Source organism: Thermobia domestica, chromosome 15, assembly GCF_964235325.1.
Source record: "Thermobia domestica chromosome 15, izTheDome1.hap1.1, whole genome shotgun sequence".
NCBI lineage: Eukaryota > Metazoa > Arthropoda > Insecta > Zygentoma > Lepismatidae > Thermobia > Thermobia domestica.
Genome location: NC_137468.1, coordinates 172145523 through 172169037, shown reverse-complemented (window position 1 = coordinate 172169037; position 23515 = coordinate 172145523). Strand labels below are relative to the sequence as shown.

Below are 23515 nucleotides of genomic sequence, written 5' to 3'. Positions count from 1 at the left end.
CTGCAGTCCTAAATCTGGGCTGTAGGGTGGATGCCGAATTTACTCGAAGCCACAGTCTTTCATCGCAGCCTTGGCAACAACAGTCGTGTGAACTGGAGCATTGCCATGCAGTAATCAAGCTCAACGTAAAGCGACGGATTCAAGCGTCTGCCTCCAACGAACTAACGCAGCTAGACAGTTAAAACTCATATATAATTTCCTTTATACATAGCACTATATGTCATGAACGGCTTATTACAAGTTGCATGATATTTCTGTATCAGACCGAAACTTTTGAAAATACCCTCGTACTATCCGGAGTGTGATCCAAAACACTATTTAGGTTTGTATCGGATGGAAGTACAAGTATCCTCACCTTAATTCAACCAGGATACGAAAAGCTCAGGATTCATAGAATGCTCATAGTTACAAAAGGGGAAGGACCCACTATTACAGTTGCAAAGGATGAAAGAAAGATTCGAAGGAAGTAGACAGAGAGGAAAGTAAAGGTGGGAGAAGGAAAGAGAGAGAGACAGACACTAAGTAAAGGATTTTTCTTTCCTTCATACAGCTTCGATCCTAGATGAAATGACTTGGCAGAGAAAGGTGATAAATAACAGAGGAAATGGATGGAAATTCCTTGCAATACACACGACAAAATGTCTTCATTGGTATCTCGAAACCTGGGTTTTAGTTTTCATTTAATCATGAACAAACCATTAGTTAAATACAGTGAAACCTGTGTATGTTGGCCACCAATTGCTCCATCGAAAAGTGGTCAACTTAGACAGGTGTCCAACTTACAGAAAATAAATGTGATTGGTCTCTCTTTAGAATAGGATTTCTAGTACGAGTATTACTTAATTGTAAAATTTTAATAAGCAATGGCACGACAGCTAATATTTATAGAGTAGTCATAACGATATACAGTACCAGGACTTTTCTCTTTCTGAAAACTAGTCTGGTACACTAATTTATTCGGATTCAAAACACAATAGCACAATCAACCATAAAATAGGAACATATATACGCAGTTCATTAAAAGAAACTACAAGTGTCTCTCTTGGGGCAAAATATGTTTTGAGAAAATCTTAAGGGGATTCATATCTCAAAACCTCCGCTACCTTTCGCCAAGTCGTTAGGTACCAATAGTTGACAATTGAAATGATTAGCTTTTTAGCCTTGAGAATTTTCCGGAATTTCTAAAGCTCCTCACTAATGAAAGGAGTCGACATAGCTAATGGTTTTACCAAAACAGACAGGATAAACAAATACTTACAACCCTTCCTGAATTCCTGTACGTGCTTTTTCTTATTCACATCTTTCTTCACCACCCGTTTATCAGGGTAGTGTTCTGGCCATTGACCTCCAAGAACAAATCGTGGGAATCCATACTTCTTTGTTTCCAGTCACAAATACAGAATATTTGCCTCTCATATGGGGATACAAAAGAGTTTTTAAAAAATAACTAAACGGTATTTTGCGTGGCCAAGATACACAGGTAAATTTATCATTATCATCATAGAGTAAACATTGCTTTAATGGGGCCAACTTTCAAAATAGACAGGTGGCCAGCTTACAGAGTAATAAGTAACGAATCTCTTATGGGAAAATTCAGGTTCAAGACGCACCAGGCCAAGATGAACAGGTGGCCAAGTTGACAGGCTTTACTGTATTAGAAAGTTAAGTCTTTGAATGTAGCTACCTAATGCAGAACGTTTAATACTTCTGATCTAGAATAGAATCTAACTATAAACGTGTCAATTTATTTATTTTTAATGTAGTGGGAGCAGGGACAGCAGGATGTGTGTTAGCTGCGAGGTTGAGTGAAAACCCTGAAAACAGCGTCCTTCTGATAGAAGCTGGAGGAGAATTTGGTTGGTTATCTAAAGTACCATTCGCTGCACCACTTTTACAAGGATCTGAAAATGATTGGAAATATCGCACGGAGCCTCAAGTCAACTCTTCGTGGGGTCTTTACAATAATGTAAGTACATTTACTTCATTAATATTATTACTATTTCAGTACAAGAAAATATAGAGAGTGATGTCAAGGACCGTGTTCTAAGTGAAAATTCAATAACAATAAAATGTCCCATCAAGAGAGAGGAACTGATGAAAGTAAATTACCTTCATGAAAAAAAAAGTACAATTAAGTGCCTTCCAATCGTCTCATGGTGACGGTGCAATCCCGAATATTTCCTCCCCATCAATATGGTTTGTGGCTCCCGCCAACAGCACTGCAGTGAAACCCCTGTCATGGCTCGGACCCCACGTTAATAAATAGGGTGAGTCTCATTAATAGAGACCGGATGTTTAGGCATTAAAAAACCTAGGCAAATAGGCACTTAAAACTTAAAAATAGGCACTAAAATGTAACTCGAAGTAATGAAGATAAATACTCAATACAATTAAAAAATAAATTCAAGTCATAGATAATGTTCAAAGAACATAGAAACATATCTGTTTGGTAATATCTTATTTTACTGTATTTACAGTATATATAAAAACGAAGCTTGACATGTATTCCATGTATATTTGATAAATTCATTCTATACAGCACTTTATCACTACACAGTCAAAATTTTATACACAGTACTTTATCAGTGCCCATAACAGTCCAAAGTTTTACGGCATCTTTTCACTACAAACAGCATTTATTATTTCTCGAAAGAGGCAGATTTTTTTCTTGAAATACTAAATTATATATTTTTCTCAATAAAGTCTTATATTGAAGAAAATGCATAGGCAACATTAAGCTCTAAAGCGATTATTTAAGCAAGAAAGGGTGAAATAGGCAAAATAAAATTTGCTTACATTGAAACTATAACCCGTGATTTTTTATCATATCTTTAATATTAAAGAATAGGTATTCTGCCTAACATCCCGTCTCTACTCATTACCACTTATAAATATGAGGTTATCTGAACAGATGGATTGGCCAAAGTTCTCAACAGTTACTAGCACCTCTGGGTTGGCTTCCCAGAAGTCCCGATCTGTCATCGTGTGATAATGCATTGTGGAAATATGTCAACCAAAAAGTTAACAGTACTCGTTACCATACAACTGACGAATTTACAGAAACCATGAGAAATACATTTACTTCGATCACTGCAACAGTGCTGCCTAGAATTTTACTCCGTGCCTGTAGGCGAATAATTATCTGCTACGAAAGTGATTGTGCATACTCTAGAATAAAGTATTATCGTCACATTAATGTGCATCTTCTGCTATTATATTCTATTAACTTCACACCGGTCATCGTTTATATTCAGTGTCCGCGGTAGCTTAGTGGTATAGTGTAATGAGTCTTGATTGGTTCCATTTCGCGCCAAGTGGGCTTTGTAGTGTACAAATATCGTGTGTGGGTGTTTTGTCAGGGTTCTTCCCTTTCCTTGCACTTTCTTCATTCCACCATTTCATTCATTCTCATCACCACCGTCTCTTTTAGCCTACACAACACACCATAATCATATGACGTAAAACTTAAAGATCCCCTTTCAACATTCATATGTGAAACATACATTAGGTGTAACGAGTCTTTTGGCTCACCCTGTAAGTTTCGTCTTCTATAACTACACAACGACGCAAACACAAAAACTTAATTGTTATTTTGGTTTGTATTTTCTCTCCGTGGAAATTTCTATTTTCTTGCATAGTTTCCTATTTTACTTAGTTAATATTATATTCCCTTATGCAGTACATGTTATTTTACATGAGATGGAAAGACAAAATAGAAGATAATTTATGGGAGAAGGGATGGAAATTAGAGGTGGTACATGTAGACAGAGGAGGAAAAGAATCACTGGCATCTTTGGCATGTAAAATTTGGGTGGGGGGGACATCAAAGAAAGTGATTTAAATGGTAACCTAGCCCAACTCGTGTATTATCTTCGATTGCATTTCTTACCTTTCTGCTTACCTTCACGAACGCTCTGAGGTATATCAAGAACTCTGTTATAATCGTTTCACAGCCTGAATATTATGTCCAAATATAATTATTATTATTTATATGTTTTTCTGTCGTTAGTATATAAATTACATTAGAATAAAATATTGAATAATTTGTACCTCAAAATATTGGGGGACTCGTCCCCCTCGTTTCCCCCCGCAGAGACGCACGTGAAAAGAATTCAAGATGGAAACATAGGACTAGTTCGGGAGAGTAATACTCCCGGAAGTAGGAACTAAATACACGCTTCTGATTGGTGCTAGCGCTAGCACTATGGGATAGTAATAGAAATCGCTTTTGGCATGGGTTCAAACTCGGACCAAGGAAAGTTTCTTAAATTTGTTTTTAAAAATTTCATAATCTTTTTCATTAAAATAACATGAAAATAATACTCAAAAAAGTGATTTACTTACTTTTGTGCAGATAAGTAGTAGTAGTAGGAGGAGGAGGAGGAGGAGAAACTGGTTAGAAGTCCCGCAGAGCAAGTGTTGTTCCACCTTGATTCCCATTATATAAATTTTGTGACCAACTTAAAACATTTGGCTAGGGTGGCGCGTAAAACAGCTGGCTAGGGTAGCGCGCGAAAAAAAAACACTTTCGGGAGTATTACTCTCCTGAGCGGATAGTGGAAACACTGATGCTACATATATAAACATGAGAAAAACTTGGATTCAAGATCATTTTATATGAATAATATGTGAGTATCCTTTTGTAATAATTTCTATTCTTTGTATATTTCATGCATTCTGATAACAATAGAAGCTTATGCATGTACTGTACATGGTTAAGTGGTTCTAGAAGCAGCATAGATTTAGCTTCGCCATTTAAAAGAACTTACCAATAAGTAAATAAATTTCTATCTAGCAGTTATTGAGCGACGTTCTTTACCACAATGTGACTAAACCTTGAATTCAACTATGGTCCCTCATACTCAGTTATTCTCTTTGATTTGAATTAATTTGAAAAGAAATGAAATGAAATCTTTGAGTTTTACGTCCCACGCTTATGCAGGTTAGGCTAAAGGAGACGGTGATGATGAGTAATGAATGAAATGGTGGAATGAAGAAAGTGGGAGGAAACGGGAGAACCCCGAGAAAACCCACGCACACGGTATTTGTCCACCACAAAGTTCACTTGGCGGGGGCTGGTGATTTAATTTGAGTTTAGTGTCCCTATCAACAGCGAGGTTATATAAGACGTAGACCTACAACTTAATGTGGAATCCGAACCACATGAGCTCCCGTCGAAGATCGAACCCCGGTCTTCCACGCCAAAGGCGCGTACACTTACCACTTAGTCATGAGGGAAGTCTAGTTGTATTTTTAATTAACACTGTGTAATAAAAACCCGAAGAGGAAAATAAATAAAAGCCTTATTTCTTGTTATAGAAATTATGATAGAAGCTAATCTTTAAGTTATGGTGACTTTTCAACCCACATCTGGTAACATATTCCCATGGCGCGTTGCCAACACTGCTTTTACTGTGATATTAGTTCAGTTTTTGATCCAGCGATAAATTTTCATCGTTTGTTGGCAACACTGATTCTATTGTGCAATGCATGCTACCATTAGTTGATATTTTATTACCTCAGGGTACCTATTAAAGTCTTGAATCAACGGGACAGGCAATAACATATTACCTCAATAAAAACTTCCATCACTTGCTCGTTATCATTCTCAGGTGCAATCCTCAAACATTTCACCTTCTTTTGGAATCCGTTCAACATGTGAGGATTCAAGTCAGTCGTTGCAGTGATTAACTCCTCTCGGATAAGAAAAAGATACCGGTTATGAGTTTTCACGCTTTATATTTTCAGATTTCAATACTGCCCCACGCCAAAAGACACAAGCTTGATATCAAGTATCTTCCATGATCATGTGAATACAATAATAAGTTCTACACTTAATGTCTAGAATGGGAGCCCAGTGCCTCAGTAAGCCCTCTCTGCTGGTCTAGAAGTTAGCGCATGCGCCTTGGGAGTACGTGATCCCGGGTTAGATTCCCGGTGGGAGAGTCTTTAGAATTTTAACTGTCCTCGATGTTTCTGTGTTTGTATCCCTGTTCTTAAAATGCTAATGGAAAGAGTGAAACGAAGTAAAAAAAAAAAAAAAGACAGTGATATATAGGCAAATTAAGTTACTGAAGAACTTTCGGTAATTATAAAAGTGGTAGAGCACTTACGTCTGGTACTCCTGGTTCGATCCCCGGCCAAGTAAGTTTGTGGTGAGCAACATTGTGTCGGTGGGTTTTCTCGGGGTACGACTGTTTCCTTCCACTAATTCTTCCATGATCGTTAACTTGCGTTAATCATCCGTCTCCATTAGCCTAAAGGACATAATTGTGAGACGTTAAACTGAAAAAAAAAACTCATTTCATTTTTATATCTAGACATTTGAGAAGTGTATGAGTGAATTTCTGGGAGGTGGCGAATGTCAACTAAAGATCTGCTGAGGATTAAGCTTAATTAGTGAAAGCAACGCAAACTCATCTTTCCTTTTCAAGTCCTGGTCATGGAGAATAGAAGGCTAACTGTTGACGATATCTGTTAATTTACAGAATTCTCTCAATGCGTCGTGGAAAGAATTTGGATGGCATTTAGTATATCCCTCAAATCCATCGACGGCTCCGGACGAAACGGACTTATACTGAGCCGTTGTAAAGGACCTCCTTTATGCGTATACTCACCGTCGGTGACTCGCCTGGTCCTTAAGGACGCATCTCCTCGCTCCCTCTCGGGCCTTACTACTGCGCTCCTGTTCTAACTCGGTTAGATAGCATTCATACTTTTTATTGGCCACTTACGAATAAGGTCCATAAACCGTGAGAGTTGAATTTTGATGAAAATTTGTGACAAGATTCAGTTCGAGTTGCTAAGTAACGTAGTAATAGTCACTCGATGCGCAAATGCTTCGTTGAGATGCTACACCGACGCCATCTTGAAATCCTGTAGGCAATGTCCAAGAATATTCTTTTAGCACAAAAATGAAAAAGCTTTTGATAGATCTGACTTCAGTATTGTAAACCAAGGTAAATCATCTATATGTGAGAGTACTTCCAGTGCATGACCGCTATCTTGAAAGGCGCCATATTGAATAGGTGTTAAATATGGTAAACGGCAAGGGGGGCATGTGGGGTATCAAATAGCACTGGAATTTACTCCTGAATTCATTTCCGTAATCAAAGTTCAGATATCTGTTTTCACTTCAGAGTTAAGAGCTCTCTCGCTCACAGGAACATACAAAAACTGAGCAAGTAAAATTTGTGATATGAAATGCGGTCGTGCAAACACTTGCATGATTTTAACCAATGCAATAGTAGTTATTTGATCTACAATAGCCACTATACCAATCAGATCTTGAGACTAGTGAGAGATATCGTTAATTAAATTGAAATGCCTGTAGTGAAAAATGGAATAGCAGCACTGTAACAAATTATACCTATTTCAAAATCGCTATATATATATGAGTCTGTCTGTGTTGCGATTATGCATAGCATTTAAATGCTGTAATATAAGTTAGGTGTAACGGAGCATATGGTTTTAAAGAATCTGTCTTGAAGTTATTAGAAAATTAATACCAAAAATATTAGAAAAATAATATAAACTATTGCACATAAGCAAATATTAACCTACTAACCTTTTGCTCTTGAATTGTGATGATGGAGATCCAAAACGTAGTGCAAACACTTAACAAATGCACTTTCGTCACAATCTTCATGACCACAGACACTATTTTCTACTAGTCTTCAGAACATTTGTAAATGAACCAACTATTGCTCCTGTTACGTACTCACATTTCTGCCATGCATAAGCAAGCATGTCCTTTAGGACTGGCGCACAAAATTGATGATACACACCAGAATGCATTTTCTTTATGAAAATTATGCCATATAACTTGTACACCGAACAAGTGAACACCTGCTACAATCAGTTATTTATCACAGTTTTGATATGAAAACTAGTCTTGCCCTTATTATAAGCAAGTGTTTTATCGTTAAAGGTGGAAAGCTGCAGATATTTAATTATTTTATATTGAAGAGAAAAGGAAGAAAGAGGCTTGTTTCATGGATTGCAACTTGGAATTGAATCTTGTAATAATCTTTACTGCCACATATTCTTAGCAGTTGTAATGGACCACGTAAAATTGCCTAAAAGAGATTTTTGGTTTGATACAATTCAACGTCCCACACGCCTGCTACGCTAAAGGACACGTGGACCTACTGATTATAGTGGAATCCGAACCATTTTGGTCGTTCAACTAATATGTACCAGTTTATATAATTTTTCTAATATATATCCGAACAATCCCTTTGGTATTCTCTGCTTGTCAGTACTATTAGGGATGTGTTTTATCGACCAACAGTCTATTCCATCGCACTTTGAAATAGGTATAACTTGTAGCATGCTGATATTCCATTTTTCACTACAGAAATTTCAATTAAATTAACGATTTCTCTTACTAGTCTCAAGATCTGATTGGTATAGTTGCTATTGTACTGCATTAACTACTGCATTAGTTAAAATCATGCAAGTGCTCGCACGACCGTGTTTCATGACACAAGCTTAACTCGCACAGTTTTTATATGTTCCTGTGGGTAAGAGGGCTCTTAACTCTGAAGTGAAAACAAATATCTAAATTTTGGTTACGGAAATGAATTCAGGAGTAAATTCCAGTTACCCCATATGACCCCCTTGCCATTTATCATATTTGACGGCAATTCAATATGGCGCCTTTCAAGATGGCGGTCATGCACTGGAAGTACTCTCACATATAGATGATTTACCTTGGTTTACAATACTGAAGTCAGATATATCAAAAGCTTTTTCATTTTTGTGCTAAAAGGGTATTCTTGGACACTGCCTACAGGATTTCAAGATGGCGTCGGTGTAGCAGCTCAACGAAGCATTTGCGCATCGAGCGACTATTACTACGTTACTTACTAACTCGAACTGAATCTTGTCACAAATTTTCATCAAAATTCAACTCTCACGGTTTATGGACCTTCCTCGTTAGCATAAGTTGGTTCGCATTTTATGCACTGTAGTTTTTATATGTCATATGTCCACACTGTATTTATACTCATCACAGTTACAATTAACGAATCGCAATCACTACCAAGTAAGTCAGAATCACCCACAAGTGATTTGGAGGAGAAATTAAATAATACTCAGAATTTTAACAAACCACTTGAAGTTCAAGGTCGGGTCAGGTTAGGTCCTCGAAAGCTGAATGAAGAGAAGAACGTCTCCTGATAAGAAGAAGACTTTATGCAAGCTAAGAATATCGAAGTGATCCCTCATCCATTCTGCACCCAAGAACTATCTTCCAGTGACCTTTAAGTGATTATAAAACTGAAGGATTCATTGCGACGCAAACATTTTGAATCAAGAAGGGCACTCAGAAGTGTCATTTTCCAGTGTCTAAAACGTGCCCTCCGAAAAGACTTCTTAGGCGCTTTTGATCGTGGGACACAAAGATTGCAATCGTGTGTAGATGTGGACAAGAACTGTGTTAAGAGGTGTTTACATGAGAAGACCCTCTCTCAATATCTCCGCCTTGCCGCGGAGGGGGGAGGGCTTGCGTGCTCTAATGATCCCAAGAGTTATGCCGGAGATAGCTTCGCTATCAGAAGGCTTCCCATGCCGGATAGGTCTTTAGGGGTAGGAGTCAGAAGAAAGATATATTATGATAGTGGGCAGCAGCTCTACCATTACCACACTGAGGCTGAAGATGATTGACATCGGCAAGGCTCAGATGTGGACAAAAATAGGCAGGGACAGGATGTCCTCTATGGCTCTTTCACTGCGAGGTGGAAGGACCTGGGACACCACCACTTTACTCAGACCCTATAAAACAACATCGAAAGAGAAATAAGAGAATGTAATATTAGAGAATACAACACTACTGTTTCACAGAGGGTCGTCCCGGCAGTAGAGGGAAACACAGCAGGGCCTCCTCGGTCGTCATTAAACGAATCCCTTGCAGGATAGGTAACTGGAATGTATGATCGCTATTACAGTGTGGAAAACGGGAAAACCTGAAGAAAGAAATGGAACGCATGAAGATAGATATCTTAGGAATCAGCGAAGTTAGGTGGCCTGATGGAGGAGACATGTGGATCGGGGACTTCATAATGATTTACTCAGGAGCTGTAAACGGTACAGTAGGAGTCGGTTTTGTCTTGATTAAGAAGATAGGGCAGAAAGTTATAGGCAGCTGGAGATACAATGAAAAGATAGTAATGTTGAAGATAGCAACCGAACCGAGGAATATGACGATAATCTAATTATATATGCCTACATCAAGCTACTTAAATGAGGAAGTAGAAGAAACCTATGAGCAAATAGAAGAAGTATTAATGAAAGTTGAAGATCAGGACAATTTAATCATCATGGGCTACTGGAACGCAGTAGTCGGCAAAGACAAAGAAGAGAATGTAGCTGGGAATTTCGGCTTAGGAGAAAGGAATGCTAGAGATGCACGATTAGTTGAGTTCTGCAAAAGCCATAATCTGACTGTAACGAACACTCTCTTCGAACAACCACTAAGAAGAAGATAAACATGGACAAGACTAGTAGACAAAGAAAGATGCCAAATAGACTATATACTGGTCCGACAAGTATTTAGAAATCAAGTGAAGAACAGTAAGAGTTACCCAGGAACAGACGTTGGCTCACACCATAACTTAGTTTTGATGACGAGCGAACTTCGGCTAAAGAAGAAACAAGTGGTAGCATCAAACAAAAGATGGAACAATCAAGCTAAGAAGAGATTAAAACATGAACAGGGAATTTACAAATGCGACAGGCAAAAAAATGTCTAAGGTAGCTTTAGTAGGTGATGACATCGACTCGAAATGGGAAGCTATGAAAGCAGGGATTACAAAAACTGCCGACGAGCACATAGGAAGAGAAATGAGAACCCGATATAAACCCTGGATAACAGCAGAAATATTGGAAATGATGGAGCAAAGAAGGCAGTTCAAGATAAACAAAGAAGAGGAATACAAAAACTGTAGAAATCACATCAACAGAGAAGTAAAGAAGACCAGACAAAACTGGATAAACAACTTGTGCAAAGAAATTGAGGAAAATATAGTCAAAGGCAATACAGAAACAGCATATAGAAAAGTTAGAAAATAGTTCGATGAGAAAAAGAAACGCACAGACATTATCATAGACAACGATGGGACAACGCTAATAAAAGAGGAGTGGATACCAAGATATGGAAGGAATACATTGAAGAACTCCACAAAGGAGACAGAGTGAACGAAGAAGAGATAGCGAAGGAAGAAGACGTGAAAATAAATTACGGCCATCAATTTTACAGTGTGAATTTAACAATGCTTTGGAGAAAATGCAACATAGTAAAGCCCCGGGAATAGATCAAATAACAACGGAAGTGATTAAGAATCTCGTAATAGCAACAAAGAAGAAACTATTTAATCTTATTAATGAAATGTACATCTCAGGAAAAATACCAAGAGACTTCGAGAAAAGCATAAATTGGTACCTATCCCGAAGAGCCCAATGCAAACACACGGAAATGCGAAGAACACAGAACGTAAAGTTTGCTTTCCCATGCATCAAAAATACTGTGCAAAATTATCGCACAACGAATAGACGGGAACATCGAAGAACGGCTATCAGAGGACCAGTTTGGATTCAGGAGGAAAAGTGGAGCAAGGGAAGCAATACTGAGTCCACAGTTGATCATGGAACAGCACATCAGAATAAAGAAAGCAGTTGTGATAGCATTTGTAGGTATAGAGAAAGCTTTTGACAACGTAGATTGGAATATCATGTTCAGAGTGTTGAAGAATCTGAAAGTGGATACTGATACAGAAGAATAATATACCAACTTTATAGGAAAGAGATCAGAAGGAAGCAAGAATAAGTAAAGGAGTGAGGCAAGGATGTGGATTTTCACCTTTCCTGTTCAACGTCTATATAGAAGAGGCTATGAAAGAATTTTTGATAAAAACGAGAAAGGCGTACGAGGAAGCAAAACTTATGTCCTTCGTCCAAAGTTACATCAAATTGCTTTACCTCCTACCACTTTTGCACAGTGTGCAATCGCTCCTTCTTACTCTCCCTATTTTTCCTTCCTCCCATTTACATACTACAGGAAAAATAAATATTATTCTATATTAATGCTAAAAAAGGAGATTTCTATCAACCCTTAACCTGGGTGTCCTCCTTTCTCTTTCCTTTAACTAATTGAGAAAGCGAGGTTGCATATAGATTAGCCCGATTCTAATTTTATTTAGTCTTGTCTAGGGTAAGAATACTTGAGAAATTTTCCCTTCCCGGGAACGATTTTTTTAAAAATTAGAAAACATAGTCTTTCTTTTTATAATTAACCTTTTATTGGATAAATTATTAAGAAAGTTTAATTGGTTCGATAATAATAAGTTGTCTACTTCTTCTCTAAAATGCTCCCACTCAAGAACATTCCTATCTAAATTCTTAATTGAACTGCTCTAGAATATATATATATATAGTAATCTCTAATAAGGGATTGGCCTGTGGAGTAATTTGCCTCGCGTCCTCTTACAAGCTGACAAATCTACTCCTTAATTCTTTCTATCAGCTATACTAATTGCTTATAGTATGTTTCACCTAGTTGCCCTAAGCGTGAAACAACTTCTTATGTGAACTGCTTCACTGGGAAAAAGACTAGCTAATAATTAAGGTTTGTATAGGGTTTGGTAAGGTATTTTGGACCCATAAACTGAATCCAAGGATAAATTAAGTGGTAGGAGACTCTATCAGCTTCGTCTATGTTTCAAGACTCCGCTTCAAAATAAGTTTAAGATCCTTAAAAGAATCTTAGCTCAATTAATAGCCGGGCACCCATTTAATTACACTGTGAACACCTCTTAGTTCACTCAAACTCAATTATCTCGTCGTTCTGTGATAAACGAGAGAATAAAATGTCCAACAATTAAATCTTTAGTCCTGAATAAAATATTCTTTAATTTCCCTACACACTTCTCCTCGCGCCTTAATTATACAAAATCCCATTTTCAATTAGCCAGAATTCACACGATAGTTACTTTCGCGATCCCTTCCAAAAACATCTTAATTCCGAGTTATCCAATTCAATTATTTCTTTAATTCACGAATCCTATCCTCTATCGAAATCAAAACCAACATTTCTAAGTTAGAAAATAATTTCCCAATATATACTCTAAAGCCCGGCTCCATTACTCAGGAGGATTCCTTTCAGAATGACTTAACTTAAAAATCCGCCTCTTTTTATGGCTGTTCGGCAAATTTCGGTCACAGGAATCTTTTGCGGGTAGCGGGGACGATGAGTTTACCTAAAAAAAAAAAAAAAAAAAGTCGTCTCCTAATTCAACTACGATTCACGTTCCCCTAAGAAGTGTTTCCAACTATAGGAATTTCACTAAATTGAATACAAGAATTTTACAAAACTAAAAAATATGAATATGGATTACTACACATTTACATAGACTATATATACGCAATATATACGCATTTGTTAACCAACGGAAATTCGTACTCGCCACAAGCTTAGAAATTGCTGTAAGCCGGGAAATTGATGTTGTTGTTATTAGAAATTGAACAAAACGCTCTCTGTGTGTGCTTCCTTACTACTGCGTCCACGAATCTTCCGTTTCGGCATAGATGGCCTAATGTTTTCTTCCGAGTAATGCAATTTTATTTTCTATTTCTCAGTCTTACAATAAGACAGTTGTATTTCTTCGACTCGGCAAAGTTTACGTATTGTTTCCCAGTGGCGGATCTAGAAGGTAAAAACTGGGGGGGGCAACCAGAACCCAGAGTATGATAGGCATGTCATAAGTTTACTATAAGCTTTCAAAAATATATAAATAATAAGCTAAAATTATTTTTGTTACTCAGAAAACTTGGGGTTTAGGCCCCCTGGCCCCAGGCTATATCCGCCACTGTTGTTTCCTTGTTAGAAATGTCTTATGTATGAAAAAAATATGTGTGTGTGTATTAGTGTTTATTTGCTGACAAGCGTTGACCTGCAGCACCAGTGGATGACCACGATTTATTATGAAATTCAAAATGAGAATATTTCACAAATCATCTTAAATATACCAAATAATAAATATTATTCTCGAGAGATTTTTATTATGTTACAATATGGTTAGTACAAGCACTATTCAAGCGGGATAATATGAGTTCGATTCCCGGTGGAAGCTCATGTGGTTTGTACCCCACAGCTCTAGGTCCACAATCATACAGCTTCGCAGTTAAAAGATGTTAAAAAATGTTAAGCAGTATTTTTTAATCAAAACACTTGTATAACAATACAGAATAAAAGATTCATATTACTAAATTATTGCAACAATAATCCAGAAATAAGATTTGTGAATTAAAATCTTTAAGCAACAGATGAGCGATAGGAATATTATAGAGAACACGTGAAATTTTTTGAGCGCGAAATATAATGATTTCCTGCACATCTCCTTCTTTCACTTCGGTGAATTTGAGACCAGCGAAGACCATCTTGGTCTCTTCTACATCAGCTAATATATGTTTGCTACTAAATCAGCCTACACCACTGATAAAATATGACGAAACAATCTCCCCTACTCGCCAGCATGATACGAGTATAACTGAGTATACAATGCTAAGACGGTTCTTCTCTTGTCGCCGCTGGTTACCAAGGTGCACAGCTTGGATGCGAAGAGTGACTTCCCGTCTACGAATGAGAAACACTGCTGAACCTACCACTACTATGACTGTAAGAAATTGTCATGAAGTAGCTAGTACATCACAGCGCCATCTTTCAATCAACAATTATATGAAAAGTAAAAGACGAACCCTTAAGAAGATTATCCATCATTTGAAATATTCATTTGTTCATAGATGTTTATCTTCAACCCAACATGTGATGACTATTCGAGGAACAACATTAATGCTTGGAATGGGAGAACTTTCAGTTTTGCCCACATTCTCACCGGATCAATTTGATGACCAAGGTCTCCCATATACCTTCTGTAACCAGCTGCACGTTTTCTACGACTTGAGCAGGCATTTTGTGACAATTCTTGGCAGTGACTGGCGTGGGACCAGGGGCGTACGCAGGGGGTGGGTCCTGGGGGTCCGGACCCCTCCAGAAATCCCGAATTTTTTGTAAATGTAGTCTAGTTTTAGGAGCAATTTTAGAAATTTTCATATAATTTAGCCTCAAAATGTATTTGGACACTCAAAACGCTTTAGACCCCTCCCGAAATAAATTCCTGCGTACTTCCCTGCGTGGGACAGTGTCCCTTTTTTCTGTCGAAAACTTCAAAGTCACTATTGGATGCTCCATAATCGACTACGGACCTGTTACGCTGTTTTCTTTCATAGAGTGGTCTATAAGCAACCATCTATTAGGAGTTAAGATCCACCCAATTACTAGAGAATCTAACGATATCTGTCATTGGGCTGCTGCTGCTATTATTTTCGATCTGAGATCCAGAAGGCTGCTGAAATGTGGTATAGTAAAGAAACCTACGTTATTTAGGAATTGGGTAAGCTTATTGTCATTCGAAGCATCTGAAGAGATTACATCGGAAATTGAAAAAGACCATTCTATTGATTCTATGACTAGATCTGTGAACAAGCATCAAAGTCGATTGTTTATGAGAGCATTGTTTCCTCGATTCAGAAAATGGATAGGCAGGTGGAGGAAAGGATTTAAGTCTCATATTGTAGATAACATTCAAGAACATGAAGCATCCGATATATCGAAATGTCAGCTTATAAAGAGAAGAAGAATACTATTCCGAAAGATCATCAATCGGATGCAATGGACTTTCACATATAGATCTGTTTCCTCGATCAGCATACTTTTCACCATAAAAGGAAAAACGTTGTTGAAAGGTATGGGCCAGCTCTCCATCTTGCCTCCTTTTTCAGAAGATCAATTCAGAGACCAGGAACTGCCTTATGCCTTCTCTGACCGCATTAGCATTTTGTTAGACCTATCCAACAATTGCGTGATTGTTGTTGGAAGTGATTGGCGTGGAACAATGTGTCTTCCCACAGTTGTTGATTACAAAGTTATTGTTGGTTGCACCATTATTGATTACGGCCCAGTTGCATTGTTCTCCTTTGTCCAATGGATTGTACGAGATCACCTACTGGGAATTAAAATTCATCCAATAACCAGAGAATCAGACGACATTTGTCACTGGACGGCTGTGCTTGTTTTATTCGACCTGAGAACTAGCAGATTGTTAAAGTGTGGCTTAGCAAAAAAGCCGAAGTTATTTAGAAATTGGACAACTATGTTGTTTAGGAACGAATCGTTCGGAACATCTGAACAGAAGAAGATACCAGCTGGAGAACAAGATGGCAGAGTTGACTGTTCGACACGCTACTCTGATTTTTCATCAAGGGAGCAACCACGTCAAGTTTCAACAACAGAAAATGTTTCACGCCCCAGAAGAAGATTTAGAAACAGGTGTCGGAGGTTCTTCCGCCGATTTATCAAATGTTGCTGAACCACCAGAATCAGGAACCAAAGAAGATCGTCTTTGTGTATCTAGAACAATCTTCAACTGATACCAAAATAGAGATGAGCGATTACTCTTAATGCACTTTAATATTGATACATCTCAACTTCATGGAGTAATGGAAAGATAATGAAAATTATGTCAGCTAACATACGGACGAGAATAAAGAGAAGTTAATAAAACAGTGGTCTACATCCTAAAGAACACCCTTACAGATTGAGGAGCAAACACATAAGACAAGGAAATAATAAAGGCTGATGTTGTTATCCTCACCGCAAGACTTTGCTGCAAACAAACATCTTAGGCGCTGAAGCTGTGGTGGGAGTATTATACATGAGTTTTCCAGTGCCACTCTATATCCCGATTTATTAGCAGCACCATTAGTTTCCATCTTCTGACATTAAGGGATACATTTTTCCTTTATTTTTCTTACTTTCCTAATTTGGTGAATTGGCTTGAATTTTGGGCTGCATTCCGAAGCTTTATTTCGCCAATTGAACAATGAACGAAAGGACAACTTTCTCATCCTTTCTTAACGTTAAATTTTTACGATGTTTGAGTGTCAAAAAGTAGAAGAAAAGTAGTATTAATGCTCGTAGTTGTAGTGGTAGTAATAGTAGACAGACAAAAAAAGCAATATACACAATAGATGAACTCATCTAAATTCACTTAAAAATTAAGGGTGTTACTTGTTAATTGTTGTATGTACTAATTATATTTCAGTTTGTACTTTGATCTTAACGCATATTAATAAATTAGAAAGTATTTATTTAAACTTGCTTCGTTTTTGTTACTATAATTAGTAATAATAATAATAATAATAATAATAATAATAATAATAATAATAATAATAATAATAATAATAATAATAATAATAAATAATAATAATAATAATAATAATAATAATAATAATAATAATAATAATAATAATAATAATAATAATAATAATAATAATTTAAGGTTAGTAACAAGAATAAAAATAATGATTTAAGTCCTTATTGCACTACTTCTGAGAAGTTTTCTGAAAGTGTGATTTTGCAGACCACTACAATATCATTTTGCAATACATATTTTATTATCCTGTAATCAATAGCATCGTCTTATCCAGTTTACAAGATCACGTGAACCACCAAATATTGTGCTTTTATTTTTCCTTAAAATGTACGTATAATAATATTTAAATTTTTATAATAAAGTGTCGTTTCTTTTTCTTTTCTTTCTTCTTTCCTGTAACAAATTATAATCACTAGAAGTTTCTTTACATCTAACGCATATACACTTCGCTTGCTTAACTCCTTGCTTATACATTTATATAATGTATTTTCCATTATCACGCCACTTTCACAACAGGACTGCGAACGGGATAGGGCTACTGTGTGTGTAGTACAGAGATGGAGTGGGTGAGTGGGTCAAGGGGTAAAGTTTTCTGGGTGGGTCAGTAGGTCGTGGGTCAACAGCATGTGACCCACTGTGACCCACCAACCACCGTGACCCACTGCAACCCACCGACTCAATATGATCTACCGACCCTCTCTGCTCACTGCACTGTAGACAGTATCTTCTGAAAACTGGTAAATTTGTCTCCGTTTTACTTTCAAGACCTTCATTTCCCTTTCTTTTCCACTTGTTTCTGTCTACTTACCTGAGGTGAGTATATCTAACCAAGTGAGAAAAGAACTTCAGGCACTTTTGGATATTGATATTTTTAATAGTAACAATAGCAATAGGACTTACACTACTACTTGGCTTTCGAGACCTGTGAGTTTTTAGAGCTAACTACTGGAAAAAATACATTTTTGAATCACTGTAATATATAAATTATTATATAAAAAATGAATGTAACTATGTGTGCCTGATCATCACGGTCAAATTGCAAAGTCAAATGAAATTACTTTTGGTATATAGTTAGGCCTTAATCCAAATTGGGATGTTATATTGCTTTTATTATAATGCATAATATCCTAAGGAGGTAGTGGGGATCCGAATTTTTGCGAAAAAAAATGAGTATCTCGCAAGTCGTTAAACTTACAGAGATGAAATTCAGTGTATTAACTCTTTATTGAAAATAAACAGTGTGTGTCCTAGCATTTTTTAAAATTCTCCTTTATGTGGGGGGGGGACTTTCTATATATGGAAAATTGGTAGTGAGTTGGTGTGCAAAAATGATCGAAAACGATCGATGTTATTTAAGAAAAAAGTTAGAAACAAAAAATACAGTGCTTGGCTTCATATATCCATTGCTTTCTGCTATTGCTGATGCTTATGTTTATTATTTGGAGCGCTTACAGCACAAGGAAATCAACCCATAAAGTTGTGAGAAAAATAGGCATAAAATTTGTACTGTAAGCTTAATTACACGGAAATTTGAAGTTTGGATTGTACGCATAATTGTATGGAAAATTTTACACTTTTTCTCCCTTTACGTTGGTCTACTTACTTTGATTTGGAACTTTGAAATTTCATCCTTTTTTCCACTGAAAAGTATTGATAATTCAACAAGGAAATAATTATACTATGATAATTTAATTGAAATTCACCCGTAATTTGGCACATGGCAAACAGCAGTGAGGTAATTGAAGTTGAAGAAGGAGGGAAATTCCCATTCAACTCTGAACACTTTCCAGGAACCTCGTTACCTTTCACTTTCTAGACGGGGGAGGGAACTTGGTAATGGTATCAAACCTTCATGTGTAATTACAAAAATTAAATTTATAAACAAATAAGAAATCATCAGTTTATCAGGCTTTAATTGATAATTTATTCACAAGATTCCCTATCAAAGGCGTGGTAGATGAAGTTTCTGTTCTACGTGGGTCGACATTACCAACTGACATGGTCGATATGGAAAAGATGTTGTGTGGTGATAGAGAGATGATACTTCTTGCTGAGTACTTCAAACCTAACCAAGAAAAATCGTTATCAGACTTAAGTCTAACAAGCAAATTGTCGATGAGGAGTTGCTGAAATCTGGTAGAAGTTATCAATTTCCACGACAGAGTGCGAACGGGAATTTCCCCTTATGAATTTACAGATGACTAATATTAGAAATACACTAAGTGCTCAAACATTGTCTAACTTGTTGCTCATCAATGTTAATGGTCCACCGCTAGACAAGCTCAAAGTAGACGAGCTAGTTATTTCTTGGCTGAAGGATGGACATCATTCCACTGCGGATGATTTACCGCCAAATAGTTACCAACAGGAAATAAATCCGATTTCAGATTTGTTTTAAGGTGGAAAATTACGTGTTACGGAAAATGTATACTTGTATTACTAATTTCTTATTTGTGTTATTCAACTTTGTACCTAATTTTTAGTAAGTCTCTTCTTTGCTTTAGGTAAACTACTTTAGAATAAATATTCATAATAATTGCAATTATGCATATTTGTAACTTAAATTTAACATGGTGTTTTAGTGATTACACAAATTACAATTACGAGCATACTTTATGGAGATGCTCTCACAGAGGGTAACCGAGCACCTTTATACCCTATGAACAACTGATTTTTCAAGTCTTTTGTGAGAAAAATACTGTGAACTGAGAAACCATAACCTTTTCCATATTGTACAGGGGTATTTTCCTGCGAATAGAAGTTTCTTGTGGAATGCGTTCAGAATTTAACACTTGAAAGAATACTCTCTTAGTACAAGTATATTTTAGGCACACACTAATTTCCCACTACCTCGAACTGTTTCAATTTCCTCACTGACAAACACTTTACCATTTTATATCGTAAAGGTCAGATCCACTGTTATCGTAACAGAGTGGTGCTTGAGCGATTGACTAGAAATTCAAACTCCGATTAGTGACAATTTCACAGTCTTGTTTTATTACAAGTGTAAACTCCTTAGTCAGTTTAGAAGAGGCCGTGGATCGTGTTCAGAGTTGATGACGATGGATTTTGGTGAGTCAGAGAAGGTCAAAGTGGATGAGAGTGGTTCATGGTGGGTGGTGGGTAAGAATGGGTCACCGTGGGTTGTGGGTCATGGTGGGTGGTGGGTCAGTGGGTCGTGGGTCAAGTTTTCATTGACCCACGCCAACTCTGGGGTAGTACAGAAAGTAAGCGAGACGGATGAACTTCGGTCACCCGACGTTCAAAAAAAGATTTGAACATGCAGTGTTGACAACTGTTGTTGACTAATTTCTCGTAATGTGACACTTTATACAGTAGGAAAGAAAACTTCTTTTGCAACTAAAAATAAGAATTGCTATTATTACTAATTTCTAATAATAAAAATAAATTATTGGGAAAAACAAAATTTCAGCTTTCCAAGCCGTGTCGAGGAGAATGTATAGCTTTAAAACTCTTTTCCCGAGATTCTCAACTTAACGGAGGGTAAAATTTACACTATTTTTTCAGACTTTTTTTTTTAAAAAATATATAAACTTCGAGTTTTCTTTCGGATACGGCTTTCCTGTGCAAATAAAATTGAAAATACGGAAGAAAATTGAATCTTATGAAAATAATGCTATACTTTGTAACATCGCTACAAAGATGAAATGTTACCTTCTGCATAGTGAGAACCTAAAGGAAATCTCGTAATTGGTTTTCTTATTTCAACATTCTGCTTTAACATACGTGAAATAGGAAGAAACGCATATTGTTATCTGTAGTAACATACGTTCAGCTGTAACACTTGTGAGAATAAAGACGCGCTAATATATTCGGCGTAACTTATTTTAGCCTGGAGAGTGTATTTGACACGTTGAGACACGTATTTGACACACCGTATTGATACAATAGTTATGAGGGAAAAGCGTGTACTAATATGCAAGCTTTTCCCTCATATTTATTCCATCTATCAAAAAACTTGGTATATACATTTCTTATCCCCTATACTATTTTTTGACATACATTTGGATTTTGTGCTTTCCCGGGGCCACTCCATAGGACCCAAAGGTCATGGGAGCGAATTCTGGAGGGACTTTTCCCGACATTCTCCTAATTTTCCTTGTTCAAGTACGTTATGGGCCCCAATACATAGCACCTCTGAAAAACTTGTTTCATGCTGAAGAGAATGAACTATAAACCATGAATTTCCAATGAAAGTGTTGATGCAATAGCTATTTCACTGCGAATCTAAGATTTTCTTTATACTAACAGGGTTAATGGACCCCAGGGCCTTGCTCTGTCGTCCATGTCACCTATTTTTTTTTTTTTTTTTTTTTTTGTGTGTGTGTGTGTGTGTGTGTGTGTATGAACAGATCTTGGTTATGTTTATCGAATGGACTAGGTTTGATTCGGATGTCCGGATGACAGGTTCATGTCTTTTGCTTGTTCGTATATATATATTTCTCAATCTCAGGGTAGGGTAATTTCCCCCTCTGCCCTTCCCCAATGACGACCCTGTTCCTGTAATGCTCTAGTAGTTTTAGAAGATATTCAAATACAGTATTACTGAAATATAAAAATGTTTCAGGAATATTTTTCTGATGTATTTGTGTATATATGGCATGTATTTAATGTGGTAGAACTACTTCAAGAGCAGCTATATTTTTCATTGAATACTTTGCTTCTAGGTTTCTTTCTGGCCTCGAGGTCGTGGATTGGGTGGCAGCGGAATGATCAACTACATGATTCACCAAATGGGTAAACAGTCTGATTTCGACTCCTGGGGCAATGCAGTCGCAAACGGATGGGATTATCAAAGCCTTCGGTTCTACCACGAGAGAGCAACCTGTTCAGTTCAATCATCCACCAATCAACAGTGCAATGAATCATTGTTACGCATATCAAAAGTCGACACAACAAAGTTCCCACTTGCACAAGCGTTTATTGAATCGAGGAACGTTCTAGGGGCAGCAAAAGATGCTAATCTTGAAGCCGTTGAGAGCACTATTTCCAAGGGACAACGTTGGACTGCATTTAATGGGTATCTTCAGCCTGTTATGGGACGCTCCAATCTTCATATTCTTCTGAAGACTTCAGTTTCCAAGGTAAACTTAATAATAAACTGATATACACTATTTCCTGATTAGATGCATCCATAAAAAACATAACCATTTATGAAGATCTACAAATATTTATAATGTATTCACAGGTAGTATAAGTTCACTATGAAGAAAAATCAAACCAATAAATACAATTTGGTATATAATACATATTTTTCATATACAGATAATAAATAAATAATCCATCTACGTGGGTAGTCCTAGAAGTATCCAACCTGAATTATAGATAGGGGTTGTTGTTTTAAAACAATACTATCGTCGAAAGTACCAACCTTACAAAGCTTAAGTTTGAAGTTTTGTTTGGCAGCCATCAATAGTGAACGCTCTCATTAAATTTGTAAACATAGAAAAAATGAGTTATCGTTATTTGGTACAATGCTTTCATTTGAAAGGTCCCAGTCATACGAATATCAAAGCCGAGCTGCTCCTTCGTTCAAAACAGTAAAATATTTAGTGGCAGAGTTTAAACGAGGCCATGGTCGACCAAATGAGGTGACCATACCAAATATGGTGAAGAAAATCCAAAAAATGGTATTGTATTACCGTCGATTGATAGTGCGTCAGCTAGCACACATAATAGGCATTTCAAAAAGTTCTTTACATCGCATGCTGTGCGCAAGATAGGTGCCGCGTTTGCTCACAATGAAAATAAAAGACAACGTCGTGCAAATGTTTGAATGGAATGTTTGGCGATGTTTCACAGCGATAAAGCTGAGTTTTTGCGTCGATTTATAACCATGGATGAAACATGGGTCCATTACGTCACACCTGATAGTCAAAACAATGGACTGAAAGGGATAAATCGGCTTCAAAGAAGGCGAGGACAGTTCCATCTGCTGACAAGATCATGTAGTCAGTTTTTTGGGCGGGGAGGGGGGATGTGCGTAGGATAATTTTCATTATCTTCAAAAAGGGGAAAAAACAATAAACAGCGAGTATTATGCAAACTTATTGCAACGTTTGCGTGATGAAATCAAGAAAATACGGCTACGTTTGACAAAAACAAATGTGTTGTGTCATGAAGAAAATCCACCAGTTCACACAGCAGTCATTGCGATGGTCAAAATCAGTGAGTTAAAGTTTGAATTGCTTCCTGACGCATTCTATTCGCTAGATTTAGTCCCC

General features: G+C 37.0%; 1 protein-coding gene across 1 annotated transcript in view; it reads left to right on the top strand.

Moving 5' to 3' along the window:
• The window catches only part of LOC145671720 (neither inactivation nor afterpotential protein G-like), a 67438-nt gene that overhangs the window by 4490 nt on the left and 39433 nt on the right, over nucleotides 1–23515 (top strand). The window contains exons 3-4 of the mRNA XM_081740921.1: nucleotides 1764–1966; nucleotides 21959–22375. Of these exons, the coding sequence (XP_081597047.1) occupies nucleotides 1764–1966; nucleotides 21959–22375 (620 nt within the window). The remainder of the gene's footprint in view (nucleotides 1–1763; nucleotides 1967–21958; nucleotides 22376–23515) is intronic.